Here is a 20,394-nt window from a genome sequence, read left to right on the forward strand (position 1 = left end):
TCAGCATCTGCCACAATGTCCCGGTATTTATCTCTGTTGCATTGTTGCATTTTCATGGCCCACGGCCGATGGCTTTGGCCCGTTGAACTTGACAAACCAGTCGCGTCGTTTAATGTATTGTTCTATCTTCCCCAAAAATATTCATGTATTATATCTGTGGTTTTCTGCGGTTGTTCAGCCTGAAGACTTAGCAAGGTCTGTGTGATGCCGTGACTGGGTGCGTTGGTTCTACCCGATTGATCCCTACCTGCCTGCTGCAGTACAGAGGCCTCTCCTCTCTCTATTTGTTTTATTGTGTTCTCTGGTGTACAGCCCATGGGACATGGCGCCCTTAATGAGAGTAGCAAAATGCTACAACGACCTCCAAATGAAATGTCTCTCTTCAGAAGGGATGATTCCCCTGCGATTTGACATTTAGCTTAAATCTCCTGCGTGTTTGTGTCTCACTCTAACGCTTTCAATCCCTCTTTCATTCCCTTTCTCTCTTTCTCTGTCTCTCTCCCTCCCTCTCTATTTCTCTCTTTCGCTTTTTCTCTCTCTCTCTCTCTCCCTTTTTTCTCTCACTTTCACTCTCTCTCTCTCTCCTTCTCACACTCTCTTTCTCTCCCTTTTTCCTCTCTCTCTCTCTCTCTCTCTCTCTCTCTCTCTCTCTCTCTCTCTCTCTCTCCCTCCCCCTCTCTCTTCTCTGTTTGCTCTGGCCTCCTCGGTGTCTCTCCCTGGTCCATGGTTCTGTGGGGGTGTGTGTGTCCAGGTCAGTCCTCCAGCGGATCGGTGGGGGAGGTGTCGATGCAAGTGGATCTCGTCTCTCACCCCGGCACGGGGGAGCACAAAGTCAGCGTGAAGGGTGAGCTTCTCCCCCCCCCCCCCCCTCCGACCCATTTCTCTACCTCCCAAGCTGCTGGGAGTGTTCGGCCATTTTGGTTGAAATGTGAATCCGTTTGAGATCCTAAGACTCAGAGGTCGAGTCACATTTGAACCAACATGGCCGAACCCCTGACCAAGAGAGGCAATAACGATTTTTGTCTCGCTGCTGCAGTCGTGGGCGCAGTTGTTGTTGCTCTAACCGTTCTCCTTTGTTGATGTACTCCACAGGGTGTGATGAGCACAGGCTAATTAAGGAATTAACATTATGAACAGAAGGCGTCATTACTACAATTGTGCAAGCAATATAAAAAACAGGAATTTATATGCTGTTTAAACGGCTATGAATATGGAAAAGCCCCACATTTTATATATTTTATTTATTAGGTATTCATTGAAAACATGCATATCGCTGCTTTGGGCATCTGTACCAGAATTGTACAGTATTTTAGTAAACACATGGCGTGACAAAACATTGCAGCATACATTGAAATGCCAATATGGGTCATTTAAACAGGCATTATTCTTACATTGTTAGCTCACAACTCATACTAACAATGTATAGAGGAGCAAACCAACGATTGAGCATTGAAGCTGATTTCAAGTGAATACGCTTGATTCTCAAAGCCTTCTGTGAACTCTGTTCTCCTTTATCCCTGAGTATAAAGTGTGTCCATTGGTCCCAGACATAAGGAGCCAAGTTTGCAGTCAGCCTTGCTGCATCATTATGTTAACTTTTGAATGAGAAAAAAAGGGAAGTGAGGTTGGCTTCCAGAGCTGCACAGTGTCAGTGTGGGCCTAATTACTTTTCCTTATTGTTGCTGAAGAACACCAAGCGTCTGGTGTCCACTTTATTTATAAAACCTACCGCATCAACAATGTGCCCAACATTCCTCGCGGCTCTTCGGCCATGAAGAGGAACTTTAAATGAGTGGCAGAAAGTGATTCATCCTCCTCTACTGTTCCTTAACGTCTGACCCCGCTGCGCTCCCTCCAGTGGTGGGCGTGAACAACCTCAGCTGGCAGACCAACGCCATGTTCCGGCCCTTCGTGGAGGTCAACGCCGTGGGCCCGCACCTCGCCGACAAGAAGCGCAAGTTCAGCACCAAGACCAAGAACAACAACTGGTCGCCAAAGTACAACGAAACATTCCAATAGTGAGTAAAAAAAAAGATTGTCTACTTCCCCCGTTCGATGAATGCGGTCGTCTTCCAGCAGTACTGAGTCGGAACCTGTCGTCACGGTCTTACCCCGTTCGAATCACGCGATCGTCGTTCAGCTTTCGCTCTTCATCCGACGCGACACACAACGACGTCAGACACAGATCGCTCGAGCGGGAGGGCGATCGGTCGAGGTGGACTGCGTGAACGGGTATTGAACCCTCGTGGTCTATTGGCTGTGAGACGAGCACCCTAGCCACCACGCTATCAACAAAAACGTTAATTGGAATTCGGCCCAAGTAGCCTGAAATTCAGATCCGTAGTTAAACAAACACCTCAGCACCAACGCAGCGTCGTAATCAAACCAATAAACTCCCTCATCCTCTTCACGGAGGCCTCCGTCGCCGTCATTGGGTGCTCAAGGCTTAGTTATGGCTGGACGTTGACGCAACGCAAGCGGGTTTACGGCCCATTATGTCCTCCTTGCATCCATCGACAAAGCCTGACGTGCGCTTCCAAAAAGAGTGTGTTGAGGCAACGCGGCAGCAAGGGCTGTGATTGGTCGGCTAAGTAAAACTCAGACGCAGAACCAAACACCGGCTCACGCCTGCGTCGGACCATCTGCGTGGTCGTGGCGTGGCTTTGACGTGGTACCATAACGTAGCCTTTAGTGAGTGCTAGTGGGCGCATTAGTGTGGCCCGCGAGTAGTGACGCTGCTACACCACGGCGTGTCGATGAGACGCCGCTGGGCGCGCAGGCGACCGGCCCGGTAATGTATGGACGCAGACTCCCCGGTGACACTGTAATTCTGTTCTCCGTCGCGCCCAGACTAATCGCTGAGGTGGAGCGGTGTTGGACTATGCTGTTACTCAACTGTAATCAATGCGGGGCTCAACACTGCACGCTGTATGGATTCACGGCCCGGGCTTTGTTGTTTGAATTTTAAGGAGCCATTAACTCGCTGAGCATAATGTGAAAACAGCCGCGGGAAAAGGCTTGGCTAACAATCACCGCTCCCCGCGAATAAAAAACAATTATTTTACTTCCTTAACCCCGATTGAGTGGTCTCGCCGCGGTCACGCCCACAATGAGACGTTCGTTCCCTGCCAAAACGTCCACCCCTCCCCTAACCCCTCGCTGGTAAATACTACGTTGCCGCCGTGAACAAAGCAAGGTGTCAGAGTCGAGGCAACACTCAAGCCTCTTAAGTGAGACCCTTTTTTTTACGCGCACCGCCGGGTTTATGCTGGGAAATGCAGATAGGTACGGTTTGGAATATAGAGCAGCACGGTGGAAGTGAACGCCTCATTAGAGTGTTCCTTATTGCAGTGATGTAGAAAAACAACACAGCCTCCAGTTCCCCATTGCATTAGAGAATGCTAAGATCTGCAGGGAAAAGATCACTTGTAACCTTGTGGTAGTCTTGCGCAGAGTTTCAGGCTGACACTGCAGTAGCTTCATGTCTTGCATCACTTTCTGCCTCTAATTTCCTGTCTTCTCCTCCTTCTCACCTTGTACCACCTCCACCTCCTCTTCCTAACCTCGAACCTCCAACTCCTACTCCGAACCTTTTACCTCCTCCACCTTCTCCTTCTGACCTCATACCTCCACCTCAACCTCCTTTTACCTCCTCCACCATCTCCTTCTGACCTCATACCTCCACCTCAACCTCCTTTTCTAAACCTTGTGCCTCCTCCACTACCTCCTCACCTCCTACCATCCACTCCTCCTCCTCACCTCCTATCCTTACCTCCTCCTCCTCCTCCTCCTCACCTCCTATCATTACCTCCTCCTCCACCTCCTCCTCCTGACCTCCTACCATCACCCCCTCCTCCTCACCTCCTATCCTTACCTCCTCCTCCTCCTCCTCACCTCCTATCATTACCTCCTCCTCCTGACCTCCTACCATCACCCCCTCCTCCTCACCTCCTATCCTTACCTCCTCCTCCTCCTCACCTCCTCTTCCTCCTCCTCCTCCCCCTCCTCCTCCTCATCCCCTCTTCCTCCCCCACCTCCTCCTCCTCCTCCTCCTCCTCACCACCTTCCTCGCCGCCGCAGCATCCTGAGCAACGAGCACGGCCCCGAGGCCTACGAGCTCCACGTGTCGGTGAAGGACTACTGCTTTGCGCGCGAGGACCGCGTGGTGGGCATGACGGTCATCCAGCTGCGGGAGCTGGCCGACAAGGCCACCTGCTCGGCCAGCTACCCCCTGATCAAGAGCATCTCCATGGACGACACGGGCCTCACCATCATGAGGATACTGTCGCAAAGGACCAACGACGAGGTGGCCAAGGAGTTTGTGCGGCTCAAGACGGACGTCCGCTCAGTGGAGGAAGTGTCGTAATAGGAGGAGGGGGGTGGGGTGGGGGGGGGGGATTGGGTTTGCGAGATGCAGTGTCAAAAGCGTTGTGTTGTCTTAACCCCGTGCTAGAGACAGAGAGACATAGAGACAGAGAGAGGGAGAAGAGAGGCCCTGCGAGCCCTACCTCTGAAGCCGGCCTATCCAGACGTTCCGGAGACATTAGGAGACATCCATTGTCCAATCAGTGCTTGAGGACGCCCCAATCGAGACAGAAACAGAGAGAGGGAGAGAGACAGAGAGAGAAGGAGAGGGAGAGAGAGAGAGAGAGGAGGAGGAGAGGCTGAGAGAAACGTGTTTGTTTGTTTTTGTGCATGTGCGTAAAACATCTGTTGGAATGTTCATTTTAAACTACAAGTATGTACAAGTGTTTACTTAACGTATGCTTCCTATTAAGTAATATATTCTACGAGTTATGTTAACGAGACGAAGATAAAAATACCCTTTTGTACAACATTTAGTCTTTTTGAACAGAGATTTGTTCCAAGTGCCAAACCAGTTAAAAAAAAGACAAAAAAACATCAACATAAACAAAACAAACGTATAGTAATGATGGTGAACTTAGTATGTTTGAAAATTTGCTCGATTATTTGGTGCGGTGTTAAGTCATTCTCTGGGCGTGTGGCGTTTTAATCGTTGACGAGTCCTTTCATTTGTACCCCCCTCCCCGGTTCTCTGCTTCATGTGTCCTCCATGGAGCACTGTTGTGCATGTCCCGTTCTCAACCGTGTGTCTCCTGGCGTGACCCCACCGTGACCCCCAACTGGGCAGGGTACTACACTCTGGCCTCCTCCAAACTCTTTGTATTTTAAGTACATCTGGGGAGAGAAAAAAAAAGATCATTTTTTTAAACAACGGCGATGACTGCTATGTAAAACTTCATAGGTGTTTGTAATTTTATAACCATGACAACAATAACAGCCTCCAAGTGCTAACAGTCTTAGCAGAAAGGATGGAATTCTTTTATTTTCTTCGTTTTTTCCTTCCTCTTGTTCGTTATTATTTTCCCATTCCTGTTTGGCGAATCTGCTTCCAGCCTTTCTGAATGACCACTGTGAACATGCGCTTGGGAAGGGAAACCATCTTTATCATTGCAACAACAGTTTGATAGTTTGATATTCCATATTTTATGATTCTACTTTGTTCCTAAGAAACTGCCAAAGTCACATAAAATGTTTGTACAAACGCAACCCATTACCTATATGAAAGATATATATGTACATGTGATCTATTTCGTTTTTCAATGCTACATATCTGATTGTGGATAGGGTGGAATTTATTTTTTGATTTTATCGTGAAGCTGTTAACCAATATGAAAGTTGCACATGTTACTTTGGAAATTAGTTACATCAGCTTCTGTCATCTGATTTTATTTTTCTTCATAAAGGAAAGAGTCTAACATTTGGTAAATATGCAACATTCCTATGTACTGCACTGATGGCGAATTGTATGTCATGTAAATATATTTAGTGAGATATTGTACGAAAAGTCTCGGTTTCTTTCATGTTGCAAACGATGACTCAAACTACACACGTATCCCGACAGATATTTCTCACCTTCATGAATATTTAATCAAACTAGCCACCATCCTGTACGTAAAAGTAAAAAGACACCGGTTGAGATCCTGTGAGAGAAACCATTTGAAGTTCAACCTTTCTCCTGCTCTTTGCTTCCATTGCAAGAGATAACGTCATAGAGGGTATGTTGGGACACACACCAGATCTGGTGTGTGTCCCTATTATGGTGTGTAGACCCTATTATTAATAGGGTCTACAGACAGGCTATTCCGGTCAGGCCCCTGTTGGAGCCATAGGACACCATGTATTCAGGCCGCCATCAGGCCCACCAAGGTAAAGCCTATTTGTCAACGTCAATTGTCCTTTACTTTAACACCATCATGTTGCCCTGCTCCAGAGCAAAGATAATAGAATAAAGAGTAAGCCGGGCTCGAGGAACAAAAACTTGTGAGTTAAATTCCGTTGGGGAATTCAAAGGAAAATAAGCATGCAGAGTTCAAAGTAGTGACCTACTTCTGTTCCTGATCCGTAGTTTGTGATCAATGCATCTCTCTAGCAAGCGACCTTGGAGGGATGTCAGTGCTTTCAGCCAATAGATGCTGGCTCGTCCATACACTGTGTTAGTGGTGGAAAATAATTGATATAGTTTACTTTTTTACTGACTTCTCTGGTGCCAGCAGAAAGAAAAACACAGAAAAAGTAGTAGATAAAAACGATTGACTGTAATCCTGTTTCTTGTGTGTTGAACCAAGCATGCACACACGCTGTGTTCCCCAATAGTGGGCCCTGGGCCATGCGTGGAAGGCATTCATATTCATAGTTTTGTATGAATTGTTATCGTTAGAGCTCGTAATATATATGATGCATCTATAAATCCTTGAGCCATTGAGCACAATGAAGCACCCCCTACCCCATAAGTCGTTAAGAATGAATAGAGAGATCCAGTATACTGCAGTCCCAGGGAGCACCAGCCCACGCGTCCCAGGGAAGGGCACTTGACCTGGGGAAGACAGAGCGAGGAGCAGGGGGCAAGCGGACACCTTCTCTGGAGCCGAAGCCAAGAGGCAGATATCCATCAACTCTTGACCTCTGGCACTTTGACCCCCTCAATCGCTTCCTCCAGGAAACGTTGTGTCAACATCACCAGCACATTTCAACAGACAAACTAATGGTACAATTGACCCCAGAGGAAGGGTCCCATAATTGATGGGGTCCATTGTGTGTGTGTATGTGTGTGTGTGTGTGTGTGTGTGTGTGTGTGTGTGTGTGTGTGTGTGTGTGTGTGTGTGTGTGTGTGTGTGTGTGTGTGTGTGTGTGTGTGTGTGTGTGCGTGTGTTTGTGTGTGCCTGTTTGTGTGCACGTCCACAATTAATTCCTCCAGGAAGCTTGACCTTGTGTATTCAGATTCTTATTTGCGCTGTCCCCGATGAGCAGATGTATTACCTGAGGAGTTTCCAGAGGTCATCCGGCATCATCATCTCGTATTATAAATGCCATATGGTAATTAGCAGAGAAAGACGTTAGAACTTGTAACCTGGGAAACTGGGAATCTGTCAGAGACAGACACGGGGCAATGTGGTATATGTAAGTATTCGTATTAGTATGGTACTTACTAGTATTAAATATCAATGAAGACAGCAGACTAATAGCTACCTGGTCTGATGTATCGGTAGACCCTTTGTCCAGCTTTGTCCACATTCCGACATCTTTTTTTTCCCAGTGTGACCTCTTGCGTAAAGGATTGTGAAGTGTCATTGGTAAGATGGATGGGAATGTGCTGTGTAGGTGGCTGAGCAAAGGTATAGGGGGGGGCAAAATGCATGTATTTATAGATACTGCATTTCCAATAAGGACAACGCTATAGAGAGAGAGATGGTGCAAAGCCATTTTCAGTTCTTTATTGATTCTGTGTGCATGGGCATGTAAAAAATTGAAAGTTATGTTTTTGAGGATTTACTAATACAGTTTTCTAAGTTCCCAATGTCACTTTACAAAAGCAGTGTTTGTGTGTGCTTCTATACTGCTGTTAAACAATTGATCAATCAAAGAATGAAGAATAAATACGAAAGAAAAAATAAACAGCAGTGGACAGACCATTCATTTCAGCCATGGCTTCAGCTGTTCAGCTGCTGTTGTTCAGCTGGTAGTCAAACATGAAGGTGAGAGGAGTGTTTTCTGACCTGGGGCTTTGAGCAATGCACAGGGCTTTTTGGCAGCGGATGCAGACAGTGTTCAGTTAGAAATGTCAAAGACAAAAAGGCATCAGCAGATGTCCTACCAATGCCCTGTTTGCTCATTCCGTGAACATCGCCAAACCCAGGTGCCATCTGTTAGGATTTATGGCTCAAATCAATTTGAGCCGTTTCTTTGTCTAGCACACCTCTATTTTGTAATTTTCTTTCTTCAAGTGTCTGAGTAGTATCTTTCAACATGGGAGTTGCGCAGGCTTCTGACAAGGCCTGTTTTACAAATACAGCATTTGAACTCTAAAGAGCGTTCTGTTCTTGAGAGCGCCACCCTCATATGAAGTTGCCCCATCTTCCCAAGTTATTTATCCGGGCAGCGGGAAGATTGATGGGGCACGCCTCAAGGGAGGGGGCAACATTATTCATTCACTGCACCGAGGTTTGTCCGGCTGACCTGGAAATACAAAACAGGGACGCTGTCTGTTGAGAGGCACGGCGTCAACAATATTGACATGGACCTGGAAGGATATGACAAGGGCAGCGAGTCGTTATCATTTCCTGAACAGAGACAGAGACATCAGCGTTGTGATTTAACATACTCAGAGTCGTGTCCGTAACCTCAAGTTGTACTGCATGCGCCCCCCCCCCCCCTCCCTAATGGTATTAGAGTATCTCATAAAATGATTGTAAATATAGCATAAGGTACAAAGGATGTCAGACCTGACATATTATGGCTTGCATTGTTAGAAGCAAGCCATAATTGTCGCATTGCGAGCGGTAAAAAATAACTTAAGATTGAATTTCAAGTGGAATTATTAATGACAATGTCTTGTCTGGTCTGTTTAATGACGGCTTGTTAATTGTGGTATAATTACAACTAGGACAGCCATAAAATAGATCTGACGGTTTTAACACTGGCTCTGAGAATATTTGAACAAGGACACATTTTTATCATCCACATGGTGATGTAAAACCAATATTCTTGCAGGTATATTTGCGATTGCCTTGGTATATTTTCATGGTTTTCCAGTCAACACAGAGGATAAACCTGCTCGACTGGAACGGACGATTCTCTCGTGAGTCTCTGCTCCCCAATCCTTGACATTCTCTGTCTAGTTCACATCCTGGGCTCACAGTACACCTTGAGAAACGGTACCCAGTTAGCATATAAAGCTCATAAATATAGCTAATAAAGCTGGGCGTATAAAGACCAGGATAGTCATTTTGCGTTCCTGCCAGACAGTTATTATTTACAGTCAATCATAACGACTTTGGTTATTTCTGATTGGAAATGCAGCATACCTTGTTATTACCTCAATGCCATTGGGTTGGGAGTTCTATATTTTTTGCAACTGCATAAACAAACTGCAAATTTAATTGAACTACAGCCCTGCTATGGGTAGCTTCCATACTCAAAAGAGCCATCCATCTCTGGGTAAAACTAAACATGTGCTCACTGCGAGTTGATGGCATTACATAACCAAACCGTATCTGTCACCACACTTCCTAATAACTCTTCATTACTGTGAACCACTATGGATTCTCCCCTGCTTCTCTCTCAAAAGGACAGACCTCCCTGTCCCTGTGGCTCTTCCCCTGCAGAGCATGCCTTTCTTACTGGTTATGCTCACTCCAGTAAACCCTCTGCCACACACAGACACACTACACGCACTACAAGACTGCACACACTACTCGCACGCACACACACGCGCACACACGTACCCACGACTACACAATACAAACTGCAAGCCTGAACACGCTAATTGCACGCACTCACACGCATACACACAAGCTAGACACTACTCACTACAAGCCTGCATAATACACGCATATAACACACTCACACACTACACGCCTGCACACACTACACGCCTCCAGACACACACACTCCACCCTAGACACTACACATGAAAAGTCTGCACACACTACACACACTACACACTACACGCCTGCACACACTACACACACTCCCCTTTATCTAATATCACTCTGATCTCCTGCTTCCAGAACCTCACTGTTCTCCTTTTTTTTGCATTAATAAATCCCTGACTTTGTGTCTAGGGAGGTGTGTGTGTTTCTGTGGGTGTGTGTGTGGTGTGTGTGTGTGTGTGTGTGTGTGTGTGTGTGTGTGTGTGTGCGTGTGTGTGTGTGTGTGTGTGTGTGTGTGTGTGTGTCTGTGTCTGTGTCTGTGTCTGTAAGTGTGTGGGTGTGTGTAGATATCTAGGAATCAAGGTTGTATTTGTGGTGCATGGGTTTTATGTGCTCTTGTGTGTGTTCATGTTCAAACTTTATGATATGAAATAAAAAAAAGTTGTGGTATGTGTTCGACCATGTGTATGTGCATGACTGCAAACAGGTGTGTATCTGGACAGTGTGTGTCTGTGTCTGTGGTTGCTGAATATTTGTAACCATGGGTGGAATGTATGTGTGTGTGTGTGTGTGTGTGTGTGTGTGTGTGTGTGTGTGTGTGTGTGTATTTGTGTGCGTGTGTGTGCCTCTGTACGCGTGTGCAGTGCGTTTGTGTGCGTGACTTGATGTGCATGCATGCGTATATGTGGTGTGTGTGTGTGTGTTTGTGTGCGCATGTCTTGATGTGCATGTATGCGTGTGTGTGTGTGCGTGCATGCACATGCATGTGCACGTGACTGTGGGCAGACCTGGCGGTGGGCTGCCATCTTTCCGGCTCCACTCTGCTTCTGTGTAATTACCACTCTGTGTCTCGGTGGAACCTGCCCTCACTCCTGCCATTAAACACACAGAGCGCTGCTCCTACGGTCACACTGGGATGGAGGAGGGATCCATTAAACACAAAGGCGCTCCCTGCAGTTGTAAAGTTAAGAGGGCGGAGGCGACTTCAGCAGCATTGAAGTGGATCCTCTGGTCTGGTCGCTCATTAAAGCCAAGGCGAAGGACGGCAACTGTGTGACCCTCTCTGGCCCTGCTCGGGACTGCTCAGTCCCCCATGGCCCTTATGCAGGACAGAGACAGCACACTCCCATCCTCCATTGTCCTTACGGAGATCTGGGCCTGCACAGTCCCAGTACTGCATTGCCCTCATATGGCCCATTTCCACCGGCGGTTGAGGGTCGGTTCAGTCTGCAAAGGTCCGGCCAGTTCTCGTTTCGACCGCCAAAAGTGGGCGTGTTCCGGACTGGGCCTACTGAGCCGTACTCATCCCAGAGTACTCCTCCGTTGGGGTACTGAAACGTCTGAAAGGGTGCTAACAAGTTCGAGCTACACATGCCGTCCATTGATTGGTCAAAAGAATCGTCACATCGTCACAACCGTGAAAGCTTTGTTTATTGAAGAAAATGTCGCGCAAATGTTTGCCTTTCCTTTTGGACGTCCTACATTGTTGCTCTTTGTTCATTGTGTCGCGTTCTTCTTTTTCCTTGGATCTATTAGCAGGCTACACTTTTTCGGGCTGCTATGAGGTCCTGATGTTTGCGTAGCTGCCACGGCTATCCCCATCCGGCTTACACCCCGCCCTCCCAGAAGGGTACTGTTGGCGGTGGCAACGCACCAATAGAGAGCTCCGCCTGCCCACTCCCAGCCCTGCATTGACCTCATAGAGAGCTGGGCTTGCTCAGTCCTCATCATGGAGGATATGATGAGCTGGCCAATGAAATGAAGCACTTCACCGAGCAGTCAACCATGAGCACAGGATGGGATCAGGACAACAGTCTAATTGCTTCTGCACCACCTCCACCACCACCACCACCCCCACCACCACCAGGGCCTCTGTAGAACACATGTACAAAGTGTTCTGCATGCTCTGTTTGAACGCAGCCATCTGAGTGCTGAGTTACACAAGACTGAACACGTGGTCATCGCTCAGCGTCCCAAGGCGGAAGTATCAAAGCAGAGAAGAACATTACTTCGATTGGATGGATTATTAACACATATTGACTCGACTGGAGCTATTTGTCAATGTTTTATCATTATATTATTATATACTAGTATTAAACTAGGATACTATAATTTGTTAGCAAAAAAACAATTAAGTTAGCACTCTATCTCTCTCTGTCTCGCTCTCTCGCTCTCTCTCTTACTATCCCGACCCAATCCCATCCGCTAAATGTTTTACCTTTCAGTCGATAGTGTAATGTTTGCCACTCGTGTTGAATAGTAATTCAGTTCCTTTTTGGCTTAAAGGTTTGTTCCTGTTTATCTGTGTTCCTGAAGTAAAGTTTCCTTTTGCATCTGGCCTTCTGATCACTGGACCGGTGTTCTCCTCTAAGTATGTGACTGTCATTCTTCATAGTTTTGCTCCCATCTTCTTGTCACTGTCCAAACCAGCCTGTCTCTCATATCTCTCATCGACTGCCGTGACAGTCTGGATGTCTTCTGATGCTGTGTCCGGCTGAGATGTTGAAGCGCAGCTCAATGCATCACTCCTCCTTTTGTATTTCTTACGGATGAATCAGCTGAATGCAAAGAGGCAACCAAGGGACTCAGGACACAGAGTAGACCGAAATACATTTAAGGTTTGGCGATCCTTCTTAATCTAGTGGCACAAACCAAGGAAGTCCCAGGAAATCCGGAAACTCTAAGCACAGTTAGGCCTTTTATAAATGCCTCTGTCACTGGAGCAAGGACTCTCTTAATCTCTCCAGATCGCGCGTGATTATTTCTCCATCCAACAGGGGAGAATTCTTCCAAGTAAGAAGAAAGTGCAAGTAAGAAGAAAAATTTGAACAAATTGTACAATTAAGTTCAGGAGTGTACTCCTTTTAAAACCCTTTTAAAAGAAGAGGGTTAAAACCCTCAGACATTATTCAGAGCAATCAGCTGCTCTGCATTCGCCCTCAGAGAGGGCCCACAAATGAAGCTGTCTCACTAAGAGGGTCAGCCCAGCGGGGCCACGGGGGAGCCGGGCCGGGGCCCAGTCACTTAGTCAAGGGCCCTTGAGCGATGACGGCCCCGTCATCTGCCGCTGTGATTTAATACCGCGGCCGTTTTTGGATACAAGAGGTCCCCCCCGCTCAGCGACCAGCGCTGTGGTGTGCGGGGACCTCTGTCGGCGCGGCTGAATCCAGGCCGTCAGGGACTGGCTGTGTTCGGGCCACTGCGTCTCAGAGCTCTGCAGCTCTCTGCGTGAGTGTGGAGGGGAGGGAGGTGTGTGCGTGTGTCTGTGTGTCTGTGTGTCTGTGTGTCTGTGTGTCGAGGGTGATGAAGGGGGGAGCGGCGGCGGGGGGGGGGGGGGTAGTCTTGAAGCACTGCCATCTGTCTTTGCCATAATTAAAGCTCTCGGTCTCTGCTGGCCCTCTTGGCTGGAGTCCGCTGTCGTCCGGACTAACTTCCCCGCCTGCTTGAGAAGGAGAGGGAGTGCAGGTGTGGGGTCCATCGCAGGCTGGGGGACCAACATGGCGGCTGGGGGTCCAACGCAAGCTGGGGGTCCAACATGGCGTCTGGGGGTCCAACATGTCAGCAGGGGGTCCAGTATAGCAACTGGGGGTCCAAGGCAGGCTGGGGGTCCAACATGGCGGCTGGGGCTCCAACATGGCGGCTGGGGGTCCAACATGGCGGCTGGGGGTCCAACGCAAGCTGGGGGTCAAACGGTGATCAATGCTGATCAACCCCCAGAAAAAAAAACTTTTGGGGGTTGCCTTTGCAAGAAGAGCCCTTCTTGAGAGTGCTTCAAAATAGCATATTTTTCTTGGTATATTATTTTGGTGTGTACCAACCTGCATCCCCCAGTGGATATTTCTCCATCCACCTCCCACTGTGACTGGTGGCTGTGTGGTGTATCTTCCTCTCAGGGGCCTGGTTGCGACGACCGTGTGCTTGTAGTGTTTGACAAATCAAATTCCATTTAGCTTAAGTGGCCCTATCTCAGGGGGGTGATCCCACATTGAATGTAAATGATCGGGCTGCTATTCCTATGCTGCTTCTTATAGCCACCCGTGTGACATACATCATGAAATAAATCATAATCTATGCAGGCAATCAGCCCGGGCGCTTCCACAGTGACAGTCCTGCAATTCATCATAATCACTGGACCACTAACACCTTTGACACTTAATATGCCCTTTGGCATGTGTGTGTTTGTGTGTGTTAGTTTGTGTGTGTGTGTGTGTGTGTGTGTGTGTGTGTGTGTGTGTGTGTGTGTGTGTGTGTGTGTGTGTGTGTGTGTGTGTGTGTGTGTGTCTGTGTGTGTGTGTGTGTGTGTGTGTGTGTGTGTGTGTGTGTGTGTGTGTGTGTGTGTGTGTGTGTGTGTGTGGGATTGTGAGTGTCTGCCCGCCGGGCAACATTTTGAAACTTTGTAGGGCTATCAGAGGCTATAAGATCTGTAAACGTTAGCTGTGACAGTTTGGTATAAAACAGCTTCCCTGTCTCTCCCATTTGCTCTCCCTATCTCTCCCTCGCGCAGGCTATCTCCTTCTGTCTATCCCGTTCTATCTGTGTGTGTGTCTCTCTCTCTCTCTCTCTCTCTCTCTCTCTCTCTCTCTCTCTCTCTCTCTCTCTCTCTCTCTCGCTTTCTCTCTTGCTCTCTCTCCCTCTCCCTCTCTTGCTCTCTCTCCCTCTCTCTCTCTCTCTCTCTCTCTCTCTCTCTCTCTCTCTCTCTCTCTCTCTCTCTCTATCTCTCTCTGTCTCTCTCTCTGTCTCTCTCTCTCTCTTGCTCCCTCTCCCTCTCTCTCTCCCTCTTTCTCTCTCTCTCTCTCTCTCTCTCTCTCTCTCTCTCTCTCTCTCTCTCTCTCTCTCTCTCTCTCTCTCTCTCTCTCTCTCTCTCTGAATATCCGGAGTGAATACAGATGCAGCTCACTGCAGGAGGAGCTCTATGTTTCAGGGTTCACATTAAAGCCATCACAGCCTGCTATGTTCCTGCCTCAACTGCGGGGTATTGTCAGCAGCCCCCTTAGCAGCTGGTCCAAGACCGGGATGTTATCACCGTCCCCGTCCCCCATCTTGTTAACTCGCTGTGCTTTGCCTAAAGGACGTGTCACTTTACAACCCCTGCACCACCTCATCCTGAGTCTTTAAGGCCTGTTTAATGTATACCCCCCACACACCCCTAAAGAAATAAAGCTAACAAGACAATGAAATAAAGTGGGTTCCCCAATGTTTTAAATTATTAGAAAGAAGCCATACTCATCTGTCAATCTGTCATCAGTAATAGTTTTTCTCACTTGCCTTTGCACAATTCTAAAATGACGATCAATATTTATACATAAATCATGCTTAGCACAAAGGCTCTTAGCACTACAGTTAATCCATCTCTTGTCACTTATCTATCTCTTATCACCCACCTCTCTCTATCGTTTTTAGTGCGATTACAAAGGGAAGTTATCAAGTGCATAGAATATTCTACTTAGTCAGTAGAATGCGTTGAATGAGGTACAAATGCACTGTTAAAAATAAACAATGTTTATGTATGTATTCACAAATACTCACAATTATTATAATCTATACTGTTGATTTATGTAAAATAAATAGATATTCTGATTCTGATTTTGAAGATACATCAATGCCATCGGGGCATCAGATGAAGTGGCCTTTTCTAGGGGTTTGAATGTAGTAATGAAGGGAAATGTATAAGAACAACATATTCATTTATATTTGAATTTGCTTTGTTCAACCCTATGCAGAACTTTTCATACTTTTGTGTGCAAACTTTTCAAAGACTGAGATAAATTTTGACGTAAACATAACATATATTCTGTTATTTCAATTCCAAACTTGAAACAATACACAGATCATGAATCATATTGTGCTAATCTTCCATCTTGCTGTGTGGCCCTTCCTTGCTCCTTTCGGCAAGACAATCTTGTCATTCTGTGTTCCTCGTTTCCTGTTCCCTTCCACTCCTTGGTTCCAGCCCAACATCTCAGAATCTTCGAGGCCTGATACCAATCACTAGGTGCACTAATATATGCATAATAAGTATTTTGCGCATTTCCAGCCTTGATTTCCTGTGTGCTGCACTCACATAATCTAAATATATTCCCAGAAATACGGTTCATATTCCTCTTGGGGGAAACCTGAAATGAATTTATTTATGTTTTTAATCTTTTATTACCATATTACTGAATTATCTCAATATGCCAGTTTAGATACGTTGATTGGAAGAATGTAGGAGAATGTCAAGCAGTCAAAAGCAAACACACAGGATACAAGAGCCCACACATAGAAATGTTACAGTATGCAAGGCCCCAGTCATATAAACTTTACAGTATGCAAGGGGCCACACATAGAAACTCTGCAGTATTCAAGGGGCCACATGTATAAACTATACAGTGTGCGAGGGATACGTCTCTCAGGAGTCCAGCCAGTGGTTCACAACCTTTGACTTGAGGCCAACAGTTATTATCAAGAACTTTTGCTGACCACCTCATATGCAGAAGCTTAAAAAGATAAATAAAGCATCAAATGGACGTTGAAACAGAATCAACTGATGTCAAACAAAAAGCGCCACTATTGACATGATATCCTGTTTCATTTTTAAGAATAATAAGAACTGATACAATAACACCAAACAATATTTGCACATTTTCGATCTTGACCAAATTCTTCTCTTAATGTGACTCATCTATATTTTAAAAACAAATCCCACAAAACGCCTGCAGTAGACCTCACGGCCTAGCATTGTCTATTGTCTGCTGGGGGGAGAAAACACCAGCGGGCTGTTCTCATCCTGGGGCCCCGCTACCAGAGGAACCTGGGCCATCCATCTCCCTAAGGAGCGGAGACAGCGCACGCGGGGCGCGGGGAAGAGCTCCCACACGTGTATGATGCATTATCAGCGGCGCCCGGGTTTGTTTACCCACACGTTGTCTTCCCCGCGTGATGGACACCCACCGTACGCTGCGTCCTCGGAGCCAGAGCGGTGAACGCAACCAGGCCTCGAACAGGGGCCACTCTGCGTCGCTTGTGTTAAGGCACATAAGAAAGGGACATCCTGGCCGGCAAGGCGCGGCATGCTAAGCTATGCTACGCTATCGATCCTATGCTATTGGCGTGATGAGGACAGGGCCTTGGGAAATCATCTTGAGATGATGACACCATTGCTTCTCACAGTCTTTGATGCGACTGAGCAGAAAAAGAGTCAGGGTCACACAAGTACAGACGACAGAGACACTTGGAACCGTGTCATCAACGATTACAGAAGGACACTGAAGCCCAGCCAAATGGCTAGCGCACAGCTCAATATGCCCGTCTCAGGGGACTGTATTGATTACAAGTAAGGTAGCATCTCAGAGAATCAGTAGTGGGTTATGCTAAAGCAATGGCAGGCCCACCAATGGTGAGAACCCAATGCATGACTGCAGCATTAACGTATTTCTCGTGAGCTTGAAGACCTTTTAAGTCACATGAGAATTTGTTGTTGGGCTCACTCCCTGAATTGAACAACAAACCTATTTTATTCCTTACTTATAAAAAGGGTTAGTATTTTAATTGTTAATTCATGTGTGGTGTTCGTGGTGCAAAGATTGAATCGTCATAAGGATTGTGTCAAACGGCTTGTCTATGAACTGGTCATTGCTCACGTGACGGATCTAGCCTGGGCGACATACCAATGTGTGGTCATTAGTCAGATGGATGTCTTGGTGCATGCTGCATGCCTGGACACAATAATGGGAAGCTTTGCAATCCTTGTGCAGAAAAATGTCTGACTTGAATTCATGTGGGTGTTTTGCGTTTTGGGTTCAACATGAAGAATTGGGCACTAGCTTGGCAGCCTACATCATTGCAGCCTTTGGTAAACGGATGAAAACGGTGAATGGACAAAGGAAGTAGGTCACGCCATCACTGTATGCATCTTGAGATGATGCATCTTGATTGGATCCTGATATTCATGCAGAACATAGTTATAAATATTGTTTACCTCACAGTACGTAGCTTCCATCCGTTACAAATGCATTCCAAAGACGCAACCGTATCTGAAGTCTGTGCCCGTCTGGTATAATCAATTAACAACTAACCCACTTTACAGCAGCTCTAGACAGGAGATTGTCTTCCAGATATTTATTAGCTACATTAATCAAACATATAAATATAAGGCTAAAACCCACTTAAACGTGTCTCTTGGTGACAGACGATTTCTTATTCTCAACGACAGAACAATAAAAGTGTGGCAGTCTGGTAGGCCTCATTACCAACTTGCCGCATGCAGTTTACCCAGCAGGGAAGAGTATTTCAGGTGATGGTCTCCTGCCTGCCAGTGTTTGTTTTTCCTGCAGAGGTGCGAGTGCATAAGGTCTCTGATCTGATTTGATGGATATTGGCCGTGCTGGGTCTGTGCTTCTACTTGTTAATGAAATGAAATGCTTTGGAATGAGGCCATCATTAGTGGTCACAGGGCCGCTGCACAGAGTAAAGCAGACGTGTCTCACCGTATCATCAATATGCTTTCAAAGGCCGGGGCTGTACTTTCAAACTAAGTCAACAACTTCGCCATTGATTTTTGTATTTTTGCCTTTTGCCATTAGTCCTAAATTGACTGTTGTGGCTAACCAATTTAAAACATGTCCATTAAGCTAAAGTATGGTTTCATCGCACTTTATCATTCCAGTTCAAAGCCAGCCCTGTGAGGCTATCCGTTGGATATTCACAGAAAATGATATGTCAACCCTTATATATTGTGGTTTGTAGGTATATTGTGAGTATATTGTTTGTAATCATGGTTATGGTTAATAATGGCAATGCAACAATACAATTATAAAAAGTGATAATTCACTGCATACATCTCAATTGATTCATATAGACACTTCTTTACTCTTGGTCCATGTTCAGGTATTTGCATTGCTTCTAAATCAATGTCTTTTACATAACGGTCTGATGGGGGACCCAGATGCAGAGCCATGGCTGCCAGAGCTCCAGGCCATTCTTCTTCTCAAATGAACATCATAGAGAATGCCTAGGCAATCCCTCCTCGTCCACCAGCAGCATGTGTATGCATACACAACCCTAACCCTAGACCCCAGACCCAGTAAACACACATAAAGAAAAGAAAATGGCTCTACGTGACAGGGGCCCCGGTGGAACTATGTGGAGGAGGGAGAGTCAATCCTGCATTGATTTCCCTTCTCTCCATCCCGAGGGGCCCTTGCACAGAGCAGTGCTTTGGTATCACTCCTTGGGGCCTCTTGTGAGGTGCACGTATACACGCACGCACGCACACGCACGCGCACACACACACACACACACACACACACACACACACACACACACACACACACACACACACACACACACACACACACACACACACACACACACACACAAACCACTCGACACAGTGCTGTGAAAAAGCCCCTCTCAGTCCTAGATTACAAATTCGCGTGATGGCAATTGAACGGGGGGCTTGGGCTGTAAAAGTAATCTGTTGTTAAGGATTGGTCTCTCTTGTTGCAGTTAAAAACTCATCTATCCACACACTCTCCATATGGCTTCACGTATACAGCTGAACCCCTCTATAACAACCTTGATGGAGCTCCCTGGAGATCAGGGGAGCTGACTGCGTAATCGGGCCGGCCCGGAGAAACTGTAAATCAGCCCCGACCCAGTCTCCACCCTTTGGTACGCGGCCCAAGGCAGAACCCTCTATCGGACCAGGAGTGACTCAGAACTTTCTCAGAACTTTCTCTGAGAAGATATTGCAACGTATCCGTCGTCTTAAAATTGGAAGCCGGTGATTTTGATGAGACCTTACGTTTCCAACATGTATTTACCCTCAGAGAACAGCCCTGGTTACACAGGTTTGATCCGGTTGTTGTGGGGTGCAGGTGCCCACAGTAGACGAAGCAATAAGTACCAAGGACGTGTCCTTAGTTTAAACCAGGAACAACACAATCGTAGCTTTTCTCTGGGAACAATCTAATTGAACACTAAAACCTGCAATCTTCCAATGGAGACAAACTAAGACTAGCTACATGCTGAGCGGCTAACGATTCACAATGACTTCACTTTGTTGATAACCCCCTTTGTTATGAGTCGAGACAATATTCCATGGCTGTTATGCCTCTCACAAACTGTGAAGCAAAGCGCTCGTCACATTCCAAACACAAATGAGGCTGGTCATTGCGTTTTTCGCCGCTAAGCTAAACCACTGTGGGACTGCAAGCAGATACAAGCTGCCAAAAATATATGGCCAGGGGAGGATTGAAAAGAAAAATGAAAACCTTCTAAATCATCTCTAAGCTTAAACTCAATATTCTCTCTGGAATCTGTTGTTTCTATTGACAGAAAGAGGCAAACTTCAAAGCATGAGGAGTCTCCCTATGTGCCGCCAATGACAAGTAAATAAAACTTTAATAGATTCATAGAAACATTCGTCAACTTCCAATGAATGATTCCAGTGAGTTACTCG

The 20,394-nt window shown here is 46.6% G+C and overlaps 1 protein-coding gene across 2 annotated transcripts in view; it reads left to right on the forward strand.

Moving 5' to 3' along the window:
* unc13c (unc-13 homolog C (C. elegans)) overlaps nt 1-5,869 on the forward strand; it is a 122,062-nt gene extending 116,193 nt beyond the window's left edge. For both annotated transcript variants that reach the window (XM_030377289.1, XM_030377290.1), the window contains 3 exons: nt 752-844; nt 1,859-2,018; nt 4,081-5,869. In XM_030377289.1, coding sequence (XP_030233149.1) covers nt 752-844; nt 1,859-2,018; nt 4,081-4,366 — 539 coding nt within the window. In that variant the 3' untranslated portion in view covers nt 4,367-5,869. The remainder of the gene's footprint in view (nt 1-751; nt 845-1,858; nt 2,019-4,080) is intronic.
* The last annotated feature ends 14,525 nt before the right edge of the window (nt 5,870-20,394 follow it).

The sequence above is a fragment of the Gadus morhua genome, chromosome 14, assembly GCF_902167405.1.
Source record: "Gadus morhua chromosome 14, gadMor3.0, whole genome shotgun sequence".
Taxonomy (NCBI): Eukaryota; Metazoa; Chordata; class Actinopteri; order Gadiformes; family Gadidae; genus Gadus; species Gadus morhua.